The following is a 20,471-nucleotide window of genomic DNA, read 5'->3' on the forward strand; positions in this document are numbered from 1 at the left end:
TGAGAGGGTAAAAAGGGAAAAAATTCCAAATAAGGAATAAAGTAAAAGAGGGAAGACATTTTGAAAACGCACTTAAACGGAAAGAGGGAAGATCTTTAGGAAACGGAGGAAGTAATTCATTATTATGCAATACATTATAAGATCTTATTTATAGTATTACTATTATTATCATTTTATTTCTATTACAACTTTTACACAACTTTTATTAATAATAATTATAATAAATATTATCATTATTATAATAACAACAACAATAATTATAATCATAATAATAATTACTAAAAATAATTAAATAACCCAAGCCATTAATTTATAAGAGCACTTATAAAATGTTTCACACTTTTCCTTTAAAAAAATATTTCACACTTGAGAAGTCGGCAGACTCAACTCTTTTCTTTTCATATGAAATAAAATAAGATATACAAACAACTATGACTTGCGCAAGAAAGAAATGGATAGCGTGCAAGTTCAAATAGCTAGAGAGATTTGAAATTCGGTATATAACAGATCTAAATTTATAATTTGTATCTCACACTTAGCTTATTTTGAAATGTAATGTGAACTTAATTAGTAGTTTCGTTGTCATGAATTTGAGCTATCATTTTATATATTTCTTATTTTTGCGCCAATCTTATGTTATTAACACGTGGCTTTTAATTTTTTATTATTTAATAACAACAAAATAAGTTAAAATAATGATAACAATGATATTTATAATGATAACAACGAGATTAATAATAATTACCAATATTAATAATTAAAAAGTACAACAACAACAATAATAATCCTTTTGAACAAATGTACTAGTAAATAATAGTACTAATAGTAATAATGAGTTTTTGAATATTAGCATTATCTGATCTGATTTGAACTTACTTTTTCTGATTTGATCTGATTGGATCTGAAGTAAGCAAAAATAAGGTGAACTAAACATAGCCCTTATCTAATGAAATCTGAAATAAAGGTGACCTGAACATAGCCGTAGTTTCTGCTGGTTAGCTACGGAGTATTGTAGTAAAGACGACCAATAAAAAAGAAATACGACCAAATGCTTCGTCAGTTGGGTAAAGTTATCTGGCTAATAGCAGGGCAACGCTACATCTACCCGGTGGGTAGTTAACTCACTAGAAATAGAGTGTTAAAAACTATTAAAACTGATGAGTTGGATTCCACTATTTATTCATTTCTATTAGTAGTAGGTTGTTGGCCCACTGAATAGATAAAGTTTTTTCCCTAATAGCAAGTGTCCCTTATAAAATCAATGCTATAAAAAGTTATCCTGGAATTATTTAAGTTTCAAGAAGAATTAATGAGCCTTACACAAATTGTGAAACCTTATACAGTAACCTATGACCTGAGACATCGACACCTGCAAAAAACTTTATCTACCTTTAAAATTCAATGCTACTTTGTTTTCACAACAATTTGTTGGAAATTAACTAATAAAATAATTATTTTGTTAGGAAAGAGTTAATAAAAAAAAATTGTTGAAAAAGACCTAATGTAATACTCCCTCCATCCTAGTATAATATAATGCTTGTTTCTTTTTCACACGGTCTCCAAGACGTAACTTTGACTAGGGGTGCTTATCGAGCGAGCCGAGCCCGAATAGCACTGGGCTCGGCTCGAGCTCGTTTAAAATTTTCCAGGCTCGGCTCGGCTCGTGAGCTCGCCGAGCTTGGGAGAGCCGAGCTCGAGCTCGGCTCGTGATGGAAATTTGGGGCTCGAGCTCGGCTCGCGAGCTCGTTTAGGCTCGGCTCGCGAGCTCGTTTAGGCTCGGCTCGCGAGCTCGTTTAGGCTCGGCTCGCGAGCTCGGCTTGGCTCGAGTAGGTGAGCTTGTTCACTCACCCATCATATGCTTTTATAAGTTGAATTCCCTCTTAGCATTGCTAAGATTTCAATGTGGGACTCCATGGTTTGTTAAAGAAAAACAAACTCACTATCCCCATTTCAATGTGGAACTCCATGGTTTGTTTAAGATAAACAAACTCATTCTACATATGCTTATATAACTTGGAATCCCTCTTAGCATTGCTAAAATTTCAATGTGGGACTCCATGTTTTGTTAAGAAAAAAAAAACTCATTATACCCTTGTTTTGTTTACATATGCTTTTATAACTTGGAATCCCTCTTAGCATTGTTAAAATTTCAATGTGGGACTCCATGTTTTGCTAAAGAAAAAATTATCAAATATTTTAAGTATTAAATAATCAAATATTTAAAAATATACTTCATTCCCTCTATGAAGAAAATAAAGTATAGTTTTGTTTTCCAACCAAGGAGATACAAAATTAAACTTTAAGTTGAAGTAAGGAGTAGTAGCTATTTATAAAGAAATAAGGTTGATCCTTGTTTTCTTAACCAATGTGGGACTTTAGTGCCTAGTGGAGTAGAGGTGAAGTTGGATCACAAATTAAAATATATAATTTGTAATCTAAATTAAAATATAAATTAGTATTAAATTTTTATAATATAAAATATTTTTTTAATATAAATATTTTTTTTAATGTAAAATAATAAACGAGCTGCTCACGAGCTTTACGAGCCGAGCTTTGCCTAGCTCGGCTCGGCTCGTTTAAGTCTCGAGCCGAGCCCGAGCTCGAGCCGAGCTTCAACGAGCCGAGCTTTGACCGAGCTTTGACCGAGCCGAGCCCGAGCTGCTCGCGAGCTTATCAGGCTCATTATCACCCCTAACTTTGACCTTCAATATCTTCAGTTCCGTAATAATAAAAAATATTAAAAGTTGATATTATGAAACTTCAGACGAATTTAACAATATAAAAGTAATTATTTTCGTTACTTAAGACCATCTCAACTTTTTCCAACCAAAGAGTCATTTTTTCGACATTCGTTTTTCTTCCCCTCCCTGTATCATTAAATGGACCAACTTTTTTTTTTCTATCCTAATCTTTTAAAATGAGAAGCGAGAGGAAAGGGTTTGGTAAGGTTAGGGATGGCAACAGATCAGACATGGATCGAATTATGCATAATTCGACTCCGATCGACCTTACAAGAAGTCGGATTTTAAATCTAACTCTTACTCCAACTCCGACTTCCGACTCCAAAAATCCGACTTCGACCCGATCCGACTTTTTTTCTCCCCATTCTTTTAATAGAAAAATCTTCTATAATACAAATAATCTAATTAATTCTAATTTTTTAATAATCATATGAAAATGTTATATAGTACTAATAATTTAAAGTTTACTATTATTTTTAATAATCATTTGTTTAATGGAAAAATCTTATATAATACAATTGCCTCGAAGTTAGAGTCAGATTATACATATATAATACATTAATATAAATAAAAAAAAATTATTAATTGCCTTAAAGTTGGAGGGTCGAATTCAGATGTTGGATTATTTTATGTGATCCGACTCCGACCCTCGTACGACCCGGAGTCAGACTTTTTAAACGGACTCGGATGCGGATTATTTTTTTGTCGGATTCGACTCGAATTTTTTCCTTCAAATTGGAGCGGACTAGTGCCAAATTCGGAGTGGATGGCCATCCCTAGGTAAGGTTAAGGGATTAAGAAAGAAAAAAAAAAGGTTGGTACCATTTAATGAGAAAGGGAAGGTGAGAAAAGTCAATGCAAAAAATTGACTTTTTGGTCAAAAAATATTGAGGTAGTCTTAAGTAATAAAAGGAAGTAATATAATAGGTCTTTTTCAACAACAAAGTTTTTATTAGATCTTTCTCAACAAATTAATAATTTTAACACAAAATCTTATATGAGGTCGGTCACACAGGAAGTTACAGGTGTGGCCGAGCGCGCGACACGCTGTCAGCCCGTCAGCTCATCTTCAATGGTCATATCTCACTCGTTTCTCATCGGAATCGAGCTTTTGACTAGGTGTTGGAAAGCTATCATGCCAAATTTTCATCTCCAAGTTGAATATTCCCAAAATTTAAGTATGTTTGCATAAACACTTATAAAGAAATGGAGTTACTCTTATAAACAAATGGAGTTACTCTTATGAACAAATAGAATTACTCTTATGACCAAATGGAGTTACTTGTATGAGTATGTGACTACTTTTAACAATAAAAAAGTGTCATTCCTATAAATAAATGTAGTTACTCTTATAAGCAAATGCGGTTACTTTTGTGAATCTTTGGGATTACTCGTATGATTAAATGAGCTTACTCGTATGATGTATTGAAGTTACTTGTATAAATAAATGAGGTTACATGAATTAATTGGGTTACTCATAAGATTAAATGACATTACTCATAGATTAAATGACATTACTAGTATGAATTAATTGGGTTACTCATATGACAAAAATGGGGTTACTCATATTATAAAATGGGGTTACTTGATCAAATAGGATCATCATATGATTAAATAAGGTTAATATTGTGAACTAACGAGGTTATTCGTATGAAAAAAATGAAGTTACTTTTGTGAACAAATGAGGTTACTCATTTTAATATATAAGGTTACTAATCAGTTTACTTTTATGAATTAATGAAGTTACTCGTTTGATTAAATGTGATTACTTTAGTGAACTTTTGGGATTACTCGTATGATTTATTGAAGTTACTTGTATAAATGAATGAGGTTACTAGTATAAATTAATTGGGTTACTCATAACATTAAATGAGGTTACTCATAGATTAAATGACATTATTAGTATGAATAAATTGGGTTACTCATATAATAAAACTAGGGTTACTCATATAATAATATAGGGTTACTCATCCATCTTCCTTACAATTGTTCACAAATAAAGTAACCCCATTTTATTATATGAGCAACCTAATTTTTATCATACGAGTAACCCAATTAATTTATACTAGTAATGTCATTTAATCTATGAGTAACCTCATTTAATCTTATGAGTAACCCAATTAATTCATACTAGTAACCTCATTTATTTATACAATTAGCTTCAGCAAATCATACGAGTAACTCAAAAGGTTCATAAAATGAACCGCATTTGCTTATAAGAGTTACCTCATTCATTCATAAAAGTAAACTGATTAGTAACCTCATTTATTCAAATGAGTAACCTCATTTGTTCACAAAATTAACTTCGTTTTTTCATACAAGCAACCTCATTAGTTCACAATATTAACCTTATTTAATCACATGATGACCCTATTTGATCAAGTAAACTTAATTGTTTATTTTGTAACCCCATTTATTATTAGAGTAACCCTATTTTTATCATATGAGTAACCCAATTAATTCATACTAGTAATGTCATTTAATCTATGAGTAACCTTATTTAATCTTATGAGTAACCCAACTAATTCATACTTGTAACCTCATTTATTTATACAAGTAATTTCAATAAATCATACGAGTAACCTCATTTAATCATACGAGTAACCTCAAAAGTTCACAAAAGTAACCACATTTGTTTATAAGAGTAACCATATTTTCTTTATAGGAGTGACACCATTTTATTTTTAAAAGTAACCAAATACTCATACAAGTAACTCCATTTGATCATAAGAGTAACTCCATTTGTTCATAAGAGTAACTCCATTTGTTTATAAGTGTTTGTGCATAAGGGTCAACTTCAAAAGATCATATCTCACAACACACTTAATATTTTTGGAAGATTCAAGTAGGACATGAAAATTGAGCTCGATAGCTTTCCAACGCCTGGTCAAAAGCTCGATTCTGATGAGAAACAAGTGAGATATGACCATTTGAAAATGAACTGACGGACTGATGGTGTGTCGCGTGCAACTACATCTATAATTTCGCGTGTGGCCGGCCACACGCAAGACGCGCTGTAACTTTAATAGGTCTTTCATAGTAAAAAGTTCTTTTTTGATTACTTTTTTCCTTTATTTTTGTAATCGTCTTTCCTTTTGGTTAGTAGAGAGTTGCAAAGGGTATAAATGATACAGATACAATGAAAATTTTAATTGGGTTCAAGTGATCACCTTTTTTTTTTGAAAGAGAAATTTCATTAATGGATGGCCAAACGGCATCTACAATAAGTATTAAAGAAAAACAAGACATAATTAAACAAGATCAAAACAAATTCATCTTCGAATAAACTACAATGAACTAGATCGAGCAATACAGCGCAACCCCCTTGTATTTGCTGGATCACGCAGCTATTGATGGGGAAGTCTATCATTCTGACATAGTTTGGGGAAGAAAATTCTTGATTTAACCATGTTGACCGCATCCGAATTTCCAATACTTCGTTGTTGATGGTCTTAAACTTAAACCAATAGGAACAATTTCTCATACCAATTTTTAAACTTCCACGTGGGAAGAGAATAAAACCAAACTCCAAACTCCCATAAAAGGAGAGAAAGAACCCAAAAATTGGGTAGAAAAATCTCAAAAAGAGAGAGAGGATGGAAGATTATTAATAACAAAAACAATGAAAACTAGAAGAAAAAAGAAGAATTGGGGGATTACCACCATCAAAGGATGATGGCAGCCCCAAACTAGAAGAAAAAGATTACGGTTTTTTTTTGGAGAGAGGGGAGAGGAGGAGGCTAGGATTTTTTCTGTTAATTAAGTAAAGGTTTTTTTTAACATTTAAGCATTTCAAGTGATCAACTTAATAAGGAGATTGAAGATACAAATTAAAAATCATTCTCTTCTAACAAGGAAAATTACAAAGAAAATTCAGATTTATGTAGATAGGGACAATCGATCCCATTATTTATAACTTGTATCTCGTCATTTACATTTTTTTTTACCCACTGGGGACCCGTTGGTAAGAAGAAGGACCCTACTGGATTAACACCTATCGTTCAGGTCAGCCAGCCAAGCTACACAGGTCAACGCTTGAGAGTAGGGGTATATAAGGGAATCCCTACTCCCAAGCATAAGTAGCTAGTGGAGTTCGAACTTGTGACCTCCAAGTCACAAGATGAATTTCCCACTGATAAATCATTTTTATATAGAGTTTTTAGGCATATTTCGGTTGTATTTTTAGAGCATATTGATTCATATAGCTGCATTTTAGGTTTCATTAGCATAGATTATCTATTTTGTGCTCTATTACGCTTTGTTTGTGGTTTTCTTAATGTTTCAGATAGTTTCATAACTATTTGGACGTTTTCGAAGCAATTTCGGATGAATTGGATAATTCTTGTAAAGGGAGTTGATGAATGGTGGCTTTTGATCGATGAATTTATGTTCGTTGATTATTCTCTTGTTTCTTATAATCATATTACGTGAAGTAGCTTCCATGAGGATCGCGACATATCTCTCGGGGGTAAATTTGAGTTGAAAAACAAAGAAATGCATTATTTTCGAAGTGATAAAAATCAACACATGTTCACTCTTTTGATCATAACTTGAATTTTACAAATTGGATGGAAGTGACGCAAATCGCATTGGAAACTAGACTTGAATATCTTCACAACGATAGGTCACGCACCTATAGACAATTCCTAGAACGCAAGATATATCCATCGAAAGTTGACCTTGCGAATCTGGCTGCATGCGAACCAGCGCCCAACGACCTGCTTATTATCTTTGGAATGCATTGCTGCCTGGCCCACTGGCCACCCAGCGCCCACTGATCGGGCTCGACGCGCCTAAGTGGTAGACGCATTATGTGGGCATGGTGGCATCACTACTATCATCCCATCATCAAACTTCTTTTATTAGTTTACTTTATTATTTCCTTTTCTTGGATTCATTATTAAAATATTAGATTAGAGGAAAATATAAGAGGGGAGATTTATTTTATTTCTGTCTCATGCTTTTATTCCTAGAAAACTCTGGTATTACGTTTATTCTTCATCTCTTTCCTTGAAACCCTAGTTTTTGCTTCTCTTCCATTAATTTAAATTCTAGAGGTATTGTTCCATTGTTTTCTTCTTTATTAATATTTGCTATTGTCTTCCTCTTGCTTTATTATTGTTTTCATTATTTCTCCATCATGAATTCTAGGTTGATTATTGATTTTGCTTTAGTTATTTCAATTATGAGTGAGTAGTCTCTTTTTTAGGGCAAAGGGAGGGAAGCCATGTTTATACCGTGATATTTTCTTTGAAATTGATTGATTTATAGATTAGGGTTGTGAGTAATACCAATTGATAAGTTTTAAATAGTTTGATTCTTGTAATTGGCCAATAGCAAGAGTTGATTAATTTGCTAATAGGAATTAGAATTGAAAGATCATATTCTCAGAGGCTTCATTACAATTCAATTTAGTTCAGTTCAGTTGCAATCAATTTAGTTCAGTTCAGCTTCAATTATCATTTCTATTAGTTACAATTTAATTTATTTCAGTTCAAATCAGTTACAATAAGTTCAGTTCAGTTCAGTTGCAATCAGTTCAGTTTAATTTAATTCAGTTTAGTTGTTTTATGTCGAAGAGAACATGCCCTAGATACATGAAACATGTTGATTCTCATATATATCAATACACTACTTTGACGGTTAATATTTAGAAGTATCGATTACTAAAAGGTTTTATAAAAAAATTGACATTTCGAAAATACTTTTTGAGACTAATAATCCAACAATATATTATACGCATGCATGTGATGACATTTGTATTTATATATTAGCTTTAAAATGCGGTCGGAGTTAGTATTTACGTAATGCAAAATTTTCAATACTGCTTGTATTTAGAAGCAGAGGTAAGAATTAATAGCAAACCCTATATATTGGTATGATTTTCGATGAGTGCTCTGACTTAAATAAATAACAGCCTAACTTAGCTAAAAAAGTATTGGCAATTCATAGTGAAATACCGAAATGACATCTCACAAAATTTTAACTTAGCTATAGTAACTACTAACTAGTAAGTGTCCTCTGAGTCCGTGACAGTGATTCAAACTTCATAGATATAGTAAAGTAGAAATAGTCTAGCCCATGCAGTTAATTAATAGAAGTAGATTTATAGCAGATTGCAATTATGAACTTCAACTATAAAAGCAAGAAGATCAGTGCGCGGAAAAAATGTTCTTGATCGAATACTCTTATTAACACAAATGTCCATGAGAATATTATGAAGAATTGGTATTCAATTTGAACTACGTAGACATACCACTAATTATAGTATGAATAATTCTTATACAAATATGCTATTTTATTTTCATATATTAGGAAAGGTCGAATTTTGGCATAATGAAGAAGATAAGGAAAAATATGTAGTTGTTTGTTTGATATGAGAAAACATGAGAAATAGAAATTTCTAGAAATTGAAATTTTAGTGAGTTGTTTGTTGACAACAAAATAGCAAAATGAAGGAATTAGAAATTTCTAGGAATTTTGAGTTCCCACAAAATGAAGGAAGTTACTTACCTGCTACCTAGATCTCCTAGGTAAGTAGAGATCTCCATAAAAATTCAGTTACCTCATTGTCAACCAAACAATTTAACTGATTTTTTTTCCTATAAATTGCAATTTTGTGGGAGTTTGAACTTTTCATGAAAACCAAACGACAATGTCTTAGAATTGCTTAACTAGAGGTGGCAAAATGGATGGTTTATGCGGCTCAAGCTTATTTAAGCTGTGTTGGATTCGTTGTGGTGTATTATTTGGTTCGATTTTAAATCAGTTTAATTGGTGTATTCCAATGAAGCCATGTTCATGTGTTAGTAATAAGTAATAGATATTAGTTACACTAATTTTCAAATTGGGCGAACTTAATTTCTTATCTAAATCTCATAGGCTTTGTGTGGAAAAACATTTTAGTTAACTTAAATGCTAAGCTACTAATATATTTTAGGTGCTCAAATGATAGTTGTGTTTGGGGAGTACTTAAGATAAAATTCCAGGTGGTTAAAATGACTTAAATGATAAGTTAAAATTTTCCCCTTTTCAAAATCAGGTGATTGAAATTTTGAAAATTATTTTTTAAAATTTTGATATCAACTAATTTTGCCAAAATAATTTATCAACTTAAGCAACTAATTTTATCAGTTTCAGCTTTATCTTATCAATTTCAGGTAACTTATCAGTTTTTTAGTTTATTTTCAACTAATATTGCCAAACAGAACCATACCCTCATTATCTTAAGTCAAGTCTAAGCCTAATCCCTCGCAGCTGAGTTGAACCCCTGCACATTAGTCCCTCCCAAGGTCATCTTACTATTTTATTATGTTATAACTTATGACAATTGTATTATATTTTTTTTAAAGATAAGTAAAAAAGGATATTAGGAGGTCCTCTTCAAGAGGAAAGCTCCTAAAACATCGTTTACAAATTGGAATTTAAAGCTGAAGAAGAATTATTTACAATGAGAAAATGAGACTCGATTAAATTACCTAACACTTGCAATCTAATTTGCTGCTTTATTGACTTCACAATATATAATATATGTATTCTATTTTTGCATAGCATATAAAACATTATCACGATTGCAAAAATAAATGGACACTCCATTTCAACTAAAAAAAATGTGTTTTTTCAATCTACATAATTTCACTTTTCACATTTACCAATATCCAACTTTGGTTGATAATATTTTAAATTATAAATAAGTAAAAACTATAAACAGTTGATACTTTGAAAACATGTGGTCGGTGACAGTGAGACAAATCTAAGAAGATCCAATATAAACTATGTTTTCCCTTGTATTATAAGCCGCAAAAGATGGTCAAGGTAAACTACACAATATTAAGATAAAAATTCCATAGATTAAAAAGAAACTAAGGGAGAATATATATTGGCTTTCTTGGGATGAGCATATAATTTATCGACTACCCATCTGGTTTTTTTATTAGTTCACCCTATTTTTTTTATGTTTTTGGAGTAATCCTATACGAGTTTTACATTATTATCTTTACAATAAAGTTTCTTCTTTTATAATCCACATACCTTCTTTATAATAATGGAAAAATTGACATGAATAAGCCCAACTTTCACCAGTCTTTTAAAAATAATCCCAACTTTGGATTATTTTAGAATAATCCCAACTTCAGGGAGTATCTTCTCAAAATAATCCGAACTATTAATTATCTATATAGTATAAACCCAAAACGGATTAGCATATGCAAGAAAAGTGATACTTTGGTTTATTTTGAGAAGATTCCCTCAAAGTTAGGATTATTCAAGAATAATCCAAAGTTGAGATTATTTTTTGAGAAGACATGTGAAAGTTGGAATTATTCCCGTCAATTTTTTCTATAATAAATTAACACTTTTCCTTCCTTTCTATGACCCACATACCTATTTCTTCTTAAATTTTGTTTCCAAAAAAATTGGGTAAACTAATAAAAATCAGAGGGAGTACTTTTATTGATGCAAGCTAAGCTAAGTTTATTGAAAAAATAAAAATTCATTATTTTGATGTTATCTGATTTTTTTTTATCATCATTTTTTTTATTTGCAAAAGAGTGGTTAAGCTACAAACAAAGGAAACAAACTAAAAAGAAGACTAAGGATAGGAGTTAGCTCAAGTGGGTAGAGCGCTCCCCTTGGCCCTTGAGGTCAGGTGTTCAATCCTTACCCCCAGCATTATGTTGGGGTATTTCCTTTACATGCTATGCATACCTTACCAGCCAATGTGTTGGTGTTTCCTACAGGCTAGTAGCCTTGTAGGGGGTTAGCCTTTGGGCTGACTTAATTTCCTAATCAAAAAAAAAAAAAAACTAAAAAGAAGACTAAGCAGTAAAGTTGTCAAATAGGTCATGTCATTTACTACTGTATCAAAAAGCCTCGATACTAACCCGATCTGTTTACCTAACCGTGTTGAAATCCCCCTTAACACTAGAACGGCCGGCCGCTTAATTAAGCGATTATCCGTGTTGACTCATTTAACTTATTTATTCAAAATCCCTAAAAAAATTAACAATAGATCGATTTTTTTATGTTCATTAATCGATCCATGTTTATTTAGAAGTAACTCGCTAGTATATTAGAAAGATTTAAAGAACTCATTAATATTTTGCCAACTTATACCCTAAATGGTCCATGCTAAAACGTTAAAGTTTCCTATATGTTTAAGTTAAACATGTAATAAGTCGTGTTAGTTTTAGGTTGAAAATCAACACTATAACCCAACCCATTGTTTAACTGATAAAATACGTATTGACCCGTTTATATAAATTATGTCGTAAAAGCTTGACACTAATCCATTTTTAACTCCGATTCGTGTGATGTCAACTTTTGACAGCTCTACTAAGTAGAAATAACATAACTTGGTATGCAACACCACTTATAACATCATTAATCATCAGTATTATCTTAATAGAATAACTTAATAAATTGCATTAGTACATACTCCTACAGTCCTACTTCATTAAATAACTGAATCCGAGCGAAAACAAGAAGCAATAAAGCAAGTATTACTACTACTATAAAAGACTTTCTACTTATAGTATTTCAAAATTAAATGCATCATCTATTCATCCATGCATTATTAAATACCTATCCGACATCCGGCGGATAGTACAATCTGTCTACTCATCAATTAATTATGTTACTTCATAATCAACAGATTAAATCTTCAACACCTAGGTCCTAGGTAATATACCAGCCTTAAGAGGGTTCTTCATAACCATAGTAAAAGCAAAAGTTTCAGTCGGGTCGGGCGGGCTACCCGATATAGGAACCCAACGAAAAGCTTGCACCATCCTAGCAAGTAACAGACCCACATGCAACGTACCCAAATTCCATGCCGGGCATATCCGCCTGCCCGCCCCGAATGGCAGCATGTTAACCCCCCGGTTGCCCGTCCAGTCCACTTCATATCCTTCTTCTCCGGGTAGGAATCTTTCGGGCCGGAACGCCTCCGGGTCGGGCCATAGGGTCGGGTCTTGGGTCAGCCACGCCGTGTAGATCTCGAGATTTATGTCTTTTGGGATGGTGTAGCCGCCTAGGACGGTGTCGTCCGTGGCGGCGTGGGAGAGAAGGAAGTGGCTCGGTGGGTGTCGCCGTAGGGTCTCCTTGATGATAGCTTTGAGATACACCATCTTCTCGAGGTCGTCCTCGTTAATTATCCCATTTTTACCAACCACGTCCACTATTTCCTCGTACAATTTCTGTTGCACCTGCATGTGGGAAAGGAACATTGCATATCCAATATGTTTATCTAAAAAACACATGAAAGATTAAGAAAAGAACCTAAAAGTTTCATTAAAAAAACCTCGTTTTGGAGCAAAAAAACATATTCATTATTTAGATGAGGTATAAAATATATAATTGAGTAATTGAGATTGAACGAAACTTCTTCCGACTTTTGATTATTTGCGATATTGACTGATTGAGTGTTATCTTTGTAAACTTTGTAGTATAGAGTAATATTATTGGATTCATCATATTGAATATAAATATATTTTTGAGATGTGACCTGTAACATATTCTCATTTAGAGTATATATAATCAAAGGTAAAAACTATAAAACAAAGACGTGAGTAAAAAAACCTAGCCTCCCCTCTCCTTTTCTCTCTCTAAAACCCTAGCCTCTCTTACCCCTTCTTCATCAATTAGGGGGCTGCCATGGATGTTTTCATCCATGGTAAGCCCCCTTTTCCCTTTTATTTTCAGTTTTTAGTTCATTTTCTTGTTTTGTTCAATAAATTAGTATCTCTTTATGAGATTTTCTCGAACCCTTTTATGGGGTTTTTAGTTTCTGTTTTGGAAATCTCCTTCTCCCCTATGGGAGTTGTGAGTATGGTTCTTTTGTTTTTAGGTATGAGAAATTATTCTCATTTGTTGAAGTTCGAGACTCAACATGAAGAATTAGGGTTTCACAACTTCTGTAAAATTATGGAAGACTATTGGAGTACGTTCATCCCAAAATTTCCGCATTTGCAGATCGTATGCCGAACCAGAGCGAACTCACAGATTGCATTGCTTCAGATGAAGATTTTTATTAAGGCAAAATTAAGTCAAATCTGCGATGTTTACATTTCTAGGGTGATATGTATTTCTATTAGAATTTTATGTTTTTCTGAAATGATTTGTAAGTGCCGTTTGGCGAATTATTAATGAAATCCCTTTTCTTTTAGAAAAAAATAAATAAAACAAAGACGTGTGTTGCCTATGAAAAAGTAAATGTTTGTAATTGAAAAAAAAGTTGAAATATACAACAATACAAAATGGGAAAAAAGGAGTTCAGTGCTTTTTAGTGTACTTTTCTTTTACACTTTTCTTTCACTTAGTCTTTCGAGTCTGCAAAGATGTTGGCAGTTCAAGGTAAATCAATAAATACGATAATGAGTAATGCATGACAATTATCGTCAATGTGCCAGCCTAATGTGGAAGAATTTAGTAGAGCTTTCAAAAATAATTATAAGATAAGTTACAGAAACACTACCTTTTTAACTAAATAATTAAAACATATATATAGATTTTTTAGCAGATATTTATGAAAGTAACGTTATAGCATAGTAGATTACAGTTTTACACTTAAATAGCCTGTCAATAGAAAAAAAATTGAAAAATCAAATATGCTTAGGCTCTGTTTGGGGAAGCATTTCAGGTGACTTAAATGATAAGATGCTATAATTTTAAGTCACCTTGTATGATTAGTGGTGTTTGGTGGATGAACTTAAATTAAATTTAAGTCTAAAATTTGACTGAAATTGAGTTGGAGTAATATATAGCTTCTGAGATCAGGTGCTTAATTATTATTATTTATATCTTTTTAAGCCTAAAAAGATATTTTCTTTTTATGTTTTTAAGTCTAAAAAGATGTTTTAGCTACCGTCATAAATAATATTACTAAACAGGTTATGCAATCAGCTAACTTATCAGTTTCAGCTGCTACCTAATCAGTTTCAACCACCTTATCAGTTTCAGTTCCATTTCAGTCAGTTTTACCAAACATATACTTAGAAAATATAAATAACAATCAATAATTATAATAAACACGAAATATTCATGGTGATAATTAAGAAATAAATACTCAGAAACGTTGAATTTAAATATTCCCATATGAATGGTAGTAATGGAAAACTAAAAAGTGTTGATTTTAAATTTTTACGGTTCAATAGATGGGTTTTTTATGTACAATATAGTAATGATTTTCAAAATCTTTGGTCATGAAAACTTTTAGTTCTAGTACTAGGAAGTTTGGATAATACTAGATATATATTTTGACTGATGATGATGATGTAGTTTATATCTTACAATAATCTTATTCTTACCCTCTGGTCGACCACAAGGTGAAGGAGGGCCCACTCAATGGCGGTGGCGCTAGTGTCAGTTCCAGCATTGATCACCTCGGAGCACAAAGTCACTAACTCTTCCTCCCCGAGCCCGCCGGGCCTTCCGGGCGGGTCAAGACCCATGAGAGAGTCTACGTAGGCAGCCCCAACCGGACTCGCCATGTGGAGCGGGCTGCTATCGGCCCTCCCTCCACTCTCAACGAAAGCCTTCCGGGCCCGCACTAACGGGCCGAGGATCTCCATCTGCCTTTTCCTTAGCTCCTTGGCCCTCCTCAGTTGCCCCCGGGCAACCAAGGTGGTCAGGACGGGCAGGAAGTCTGGAAGCTTCGGTAAAGTCATTAGCATTACTTGTTTGAGTACACTCTCAATCCCTTTTATTAATTCTTGAGGTAACTTGGCTCCGAAGCAAATGCAGATTATTACGCTGCATATAGTGAGCCTACACTGGCTCATAACCTCTACGTATCCTTTATCTTGGGCCTGGTCCTTGATCAGGCCCATATGGTTATCTATAGCCCATTTCCTCACCCATCCGCACTGCTTCACCCGGGCCGGGCTCACTACCTCGGCAGCGAAGTTCCTACGTAAGGCCCGCCATAACGGGCCATACTCTGCCGAGTTGATAGCGCACTTGCCCAGGCTGAAGACTAGGCGGGTGGGTGACTCAGCAGGACGGCTCGCAAAGAGCGCGCCTCGCTGGACTAGGGCCTCATGGATCAATTCTCGGCCCGTGAGGATGACCATGGTCTTTTGGCCCATCTTCATCGTGAAGATGGGCCCGTACGTCTTACGTAGGTCTTGAACCACGTACATGAAGGGTCGACGTTGGAGGATGACTTGGAAGAGGTTTCCAACAATGGGCCACCCTGGCGGGCCCGGGGGTAGATTCCTCGGGCCCCCACCAGTGGTGGACCATCGCCGCCACCAAAATTTGAGGAAGAGTATTACTAGGAGGAGTAGGAGGATGTCTAGGAACTCCATTTTGTTGGAGATCAGAGAGAAATTACTTAATTTATGACAATAAGCTAAGCTAGTAGTGTAACTGTGTAACGGGTAGTAGTAAGAGGGTTTAATTTATAGTGTAAGAAAGAGTAGATAATTAAGAGAGAGTGAATAAATTTGTATCTACCAACCAGCTGAGAGTATATTGAATACTATTGACCAGTTAAAGCTTGTGTATTCACTGTTGTTAGTTGTTACTCACTTCGTACTCTGGGACATATGACACTAATTCACATATCTCATCTCATCTCATCTCAGGGATATTACACAAAGATGAAACGAAAAGAACTTCAACTCCCAATTTATAAATTAAAATCCTTATAGTATAAGCTCCTCGTTTAACCTGGAAGTACTACATAGTTTGAATTAATTATTTCTTCCACAGTTCCTCGTATAATCTAGTATTTCGTTCTTTCTTAATTAATAGCATCATATATAATATATATGCATAACTTTGAGTTTTAACATATCATTAATTATATATTAATAAAGATCATTCAAAGAAATAATATTATGAAAATATGCATTATTGCCATCAACCCAATAACAAAACAATATTGATCTTTGTATATTAATTTAAATATGATTTAAAGTTAATATCGAAATATTATAAAAGGTCAATATATGATGCATAATGTATATGTAGATGATGCATGCACGTAGAAAGTACTACTACTTAATGTAATTGGTAGGGGTGTTTTATTACTATGTGACTTTACGGTTTGTTTAGTAGTCATTAATAAATGGTGATAATGGGAATGTATTTTAAGCGTAATGTTATAAGGGAAGCACCCTTAAAATCTCCATGGGGAGGTAATTTCAACCGGTCTACAAATTTGTGTGTTTTTTTCTCCATGCATGGGGAAGTAATCTCAACCCTAAAATTTGTGATTTTTCTTTCAGGGGAAGGAATTTTATTACCAATCATTACTACCTATAAGGTGGTATTGTACGGGAATGAAAGTTTAAGAAGAAAAACAGACATTTTAGGATAAATTAGCACTGTCATGGAAACGAATAATGATTTTCTTCATAAATTTACATCCAAGTGGGGCGGGGATGGGTCTAGGTTTGGTGGGGATGGGGCGGGGATGGGGATTAAAATTCTACCCGCAATGGGTAGTGAAGCGGATATGGATTTTATGCTATCCCCACCCCATCCCCGCCCGCGAATGGTGGGGCGGGGATGGGTATAAATACGTACTTGGTGGGGCGGGGATGGGTCTGAAATATTCCCCCGCAATGGGTGGTGGGGCGGGGATGGGGATTGAAATTTTTATGTAGGTGCGGGTGTGGAGATACCATCCTCCTCCCGCCCCGCCCAATTGCCATCCCTAAATGCTGCAACATATTAGAAGCTGGATATTTCTACCGGAATCATCGTCATAGTTAATGCTACGTACTACCAAATATTCTTTATAAAGTAGAAACCTTATTTTTAATCAATGAGTAATTGATATTACCTTATCTTCAATTTAGTAGTAAACGAATATGTCATGATCATTAGTTTGCAAGATGTAATTGGAATCTATAACTAGACAAGGGAAAAGGGACAATAAAAGGTAGGGCGCCAACAGTAGTAGTTTGGTTGTTTTGTAAGAGACTAATTGCTATATTTAGTTTACCTGAAATTTTCTGATTTGAATTTATTTGATCTAATATGAACTTATTTTTTCTGATCTGAACTTATTTTTTTATCAGGTCTGATCTAAACTTATTTTTTCTGATCTGATCTGATCTGAACTTATTTTTTCTGATCTGATCTGAACTTATTTTTTCTGATCTGATTTACATGATCGATCTTACCTTTTATAAAATATATTATTACTATTATATTATTACTTTGTAATTCACTATTATGCAATATATTATAAGATCACCTTTATAGTATTACTGTTATTGGAGTATCATTTTATTTCTATCACATTACAACTTTTACACAATTTTTATTAATAATAATAATTATTATTATTATCATTATTATAATAACAACAACAATAATTGTAATCATAATAATAATTATTAGTAAAAATAATTCTATAACTCAAGTCATTAGTTTATAACAACACTTCTAAAATATTTCACACTTTCCCTTAAAAAAACTGTTTCACACTTAAAAAGTCGGCGAACTCAACTCATTTTTTTCATATAAAATAAAATAAGATATACAAACAACTATGAAACTTTACCTAAGTACTACTACTAATTTCTCTTTTACGTTGCACACCATGCAGCCTCCCCTAGCCCCCTCATTTGCTATGTGAACATTGATATTTTCAGTTTTTTTTTTAAAAAAAATCTTTTAGCAAAAATTCTCTCTCCATTATTTTCAGTTTTTTTTTAAAAGAATAAAAAATCAAAAGCTCCTGTTTTGCTCTGTAAACACAGAGTTTCCTTAGGCATAGTGTTGTTCTTGATCAGTGGATGGTGGTTTCCCATGTATTGACTTGTTTGTTGGTTATTGGAGGACAAACATAAATTCTACTGTCAAATTTAGGTATTGTCTGAATTTTCCTTTGCATCAAAACTGGTATAAAACCCAACTAGCTTATGGAAAACTGATCTCATCCCTTCCTCAACCCTCCTGAGATCCATTCAAAATCAGAGTGCAAACAAAGGTTTTTCTCCTTTTCTGACGACGAGTCTCAAAGGTTATTGCTTGGAACATTTTTGATCTCCCTTCATCAATGAGGTTAGTAGTACTCTAACTTCTAGTTTATTATTTTTTGGATGATTGAGTAATGCTCGTAGAATAGATTATTGAATTTATAGGTAAAACATTGATATTTGTGTTTATTGTTTTGGAAATAAATTCTTGATGTTGAATCTATAGTTTTTCATCATCCCAGTGTGTGCATTTCACCTTCCAATTGCTGAACTATGTGATTGAGTAATGCTCATATGCCATCTTCTTTTTTTTTCTTGTGTTACATCTATCTTTTTATATTAGGTTGTGCTACAAATTAAGCAATTAATATGTCAATAAATGGTTGTAGAATATGCCCGGTGCTGATTGTTCAGTTGTGAAATTAGTATTTTTTGTGGATGGCAAAATAAATTACTTTGATGTTGGGTTTTTTATATTAATTGTTCTGGAATAATGCGCTTTTTCTCTTGAACTATTGTATTACTTGTTTGGATCTTTAATAATTTTTGTGTCTTTCTTAAGCGTTTCATACTGACAATTTAATTTTCATTTGTAATTAAAATCATTACAATCGTTATACTATTTGGCTAGATGTTCATAGAAGATGTTAATTAAAAGATAAAGTCGGGGCTGATTTTTGTTATTTAATTTGCATAGAGGTGCTGATTTTTATTATTTGTTAATCCAATAAAGTTGGGGCGGTACCATTTTTTCGTCAAAAAATAAATATACAGTTTTTGTAGTTTAGTTTGCTTTTTTAATTTCTTGCACTTTTTTGTGGGTTATTTGACAAAACTATGAAAGAATGTATAAACTAATATTTAAAGTTTGTATTATAATAGTTATAATGGCAGAAAGGGTAACATGGTCCGACGGTAATATCGAAATATTTTTGGATATATGCATTAAGTTCAAAGTGGGTGCGTTCTCAAAGGTGAACTGGGATAAGATAATGGTTAATCTAAACATGAAAAGTGCGAAAAATTTCAATGCGAAACAAATAAGAAATCATTGGGATGATTTATGCAAAAAATTTAAGATTTTGAATGAAATGGAACTCAAATGGACTAGACTTGCATTTGATCCTATTACTGGTTGCCCACAAGTTGAACAAGATGACAGATGGAAAGTGTTTGTAAAGGTATGACATTATAAGTTAGTGTTTGTGTCATAATTCACTTTGTTTTGACATTATTGGTAAAAGTATTCAACCTTTTTTTATTGCAGAAACATAAGGGGATACCTATGAGATTAGTTAAAAGGCCTTTACCCCCATTTAGACTTATTACGGAAACTTTTTTTAGGGTCGTTTGCTACTAGCAAGTGGAGTTTTAATTTTTCTCCAGCAACGGGGGAGGGACAACTTAGTGGAGATAATAATGAAGGATCGATGATAGTGATGACCATGATGGGAGCATGGATGTAAATAATGACAATTACGAAAATGATGCATAGAGTGTATCCACTCCTAGAAGTACGTCAAAGGGTAAACGTAAAAGTGACGGATGCAGTAGTGCAGGCACAAAAAGTAAAACGAGTAGCATTGATTCTTGTTTAGAGTTGCTAAGAATGTCTATCCAAACTGGTTCCATGCAGATGGTTGGAAATAAATATGAAAAAGTCTCAGACGCTCTATGTAAAATTGAAGGAGTTGTTGAACAAGGTGAAGGATTTATATATCAGTGTATGCAATTCTTGCATCAAGGAGATAATGTTGAATTTTTCTTGGGACTTCGCTCCAATGAGTAGAAACTC

At 33.3% G+C, this 20,471-nt stretch overlaps 1 protein-coding gene across 1 annotated transcript; it reads right to left on the bottom strand.

The window, feature by feature from the left end:
• Nucleotides 1–12,309: 12,309 nt before the first annotated feature.
• On the bottom strand, nucleotides 12,310–16,048 carry LOC104882833 (cytochrome P450 77A4). Its single transcript, XM_010667247.3, has 2 exons — nucleotides 15,047–16,048; nucleotides 12,310–12,946 (listed from the first exon to the last, which is right to left on the bottom strand). The coding sequence occupies exons 1-2, from the start codon at nucleotides 16,046–16,048 to the stop codon at nucleotides 12,410–12,412; spliced, it is 1,539 nt and encodes a 512-aa protein (XP_010665549.1). The 3' UTR covers nucleotides 12,310–12,409.
• Nucleotides 16,049–20,471: the final 4,423 nt, after the last annotated feature.

This window comes from Beta vulgaris, chromosome 8, assembly GCF_026745355.1.
Source record: "Beta vulgaris subsp. vulgaris cultivar EL10 chromosome 8, EL10.2, whole genome shotgun sequence".
NCBI classification, from domain to species: Eukaryota; Viridiplantae; Streptophyta; class Magnoliopsida; order Caryophyllales; family Amaranthaceae; genus Beta; species Beta vulgaris.

What these genes read in the sequence shown, in the direction of transcription:
- LOC104882833 (XM_010667247.3), bottom strand. Translation starts at nt 16,048, where the DNA reads ATGGAGTTCCTAGACATCCTCCTACTCCTCCTAGTAATACTCTTCCTC. An exon ending in ACCTTGTGGTCGACCAGAGG is followed by an intron (nt 12,947 to 15,046) that starts GTAAGAATAAGA and finishes TCCCACATGCAG; the next exon opens with GTGCAACAGAAATTGTACGA.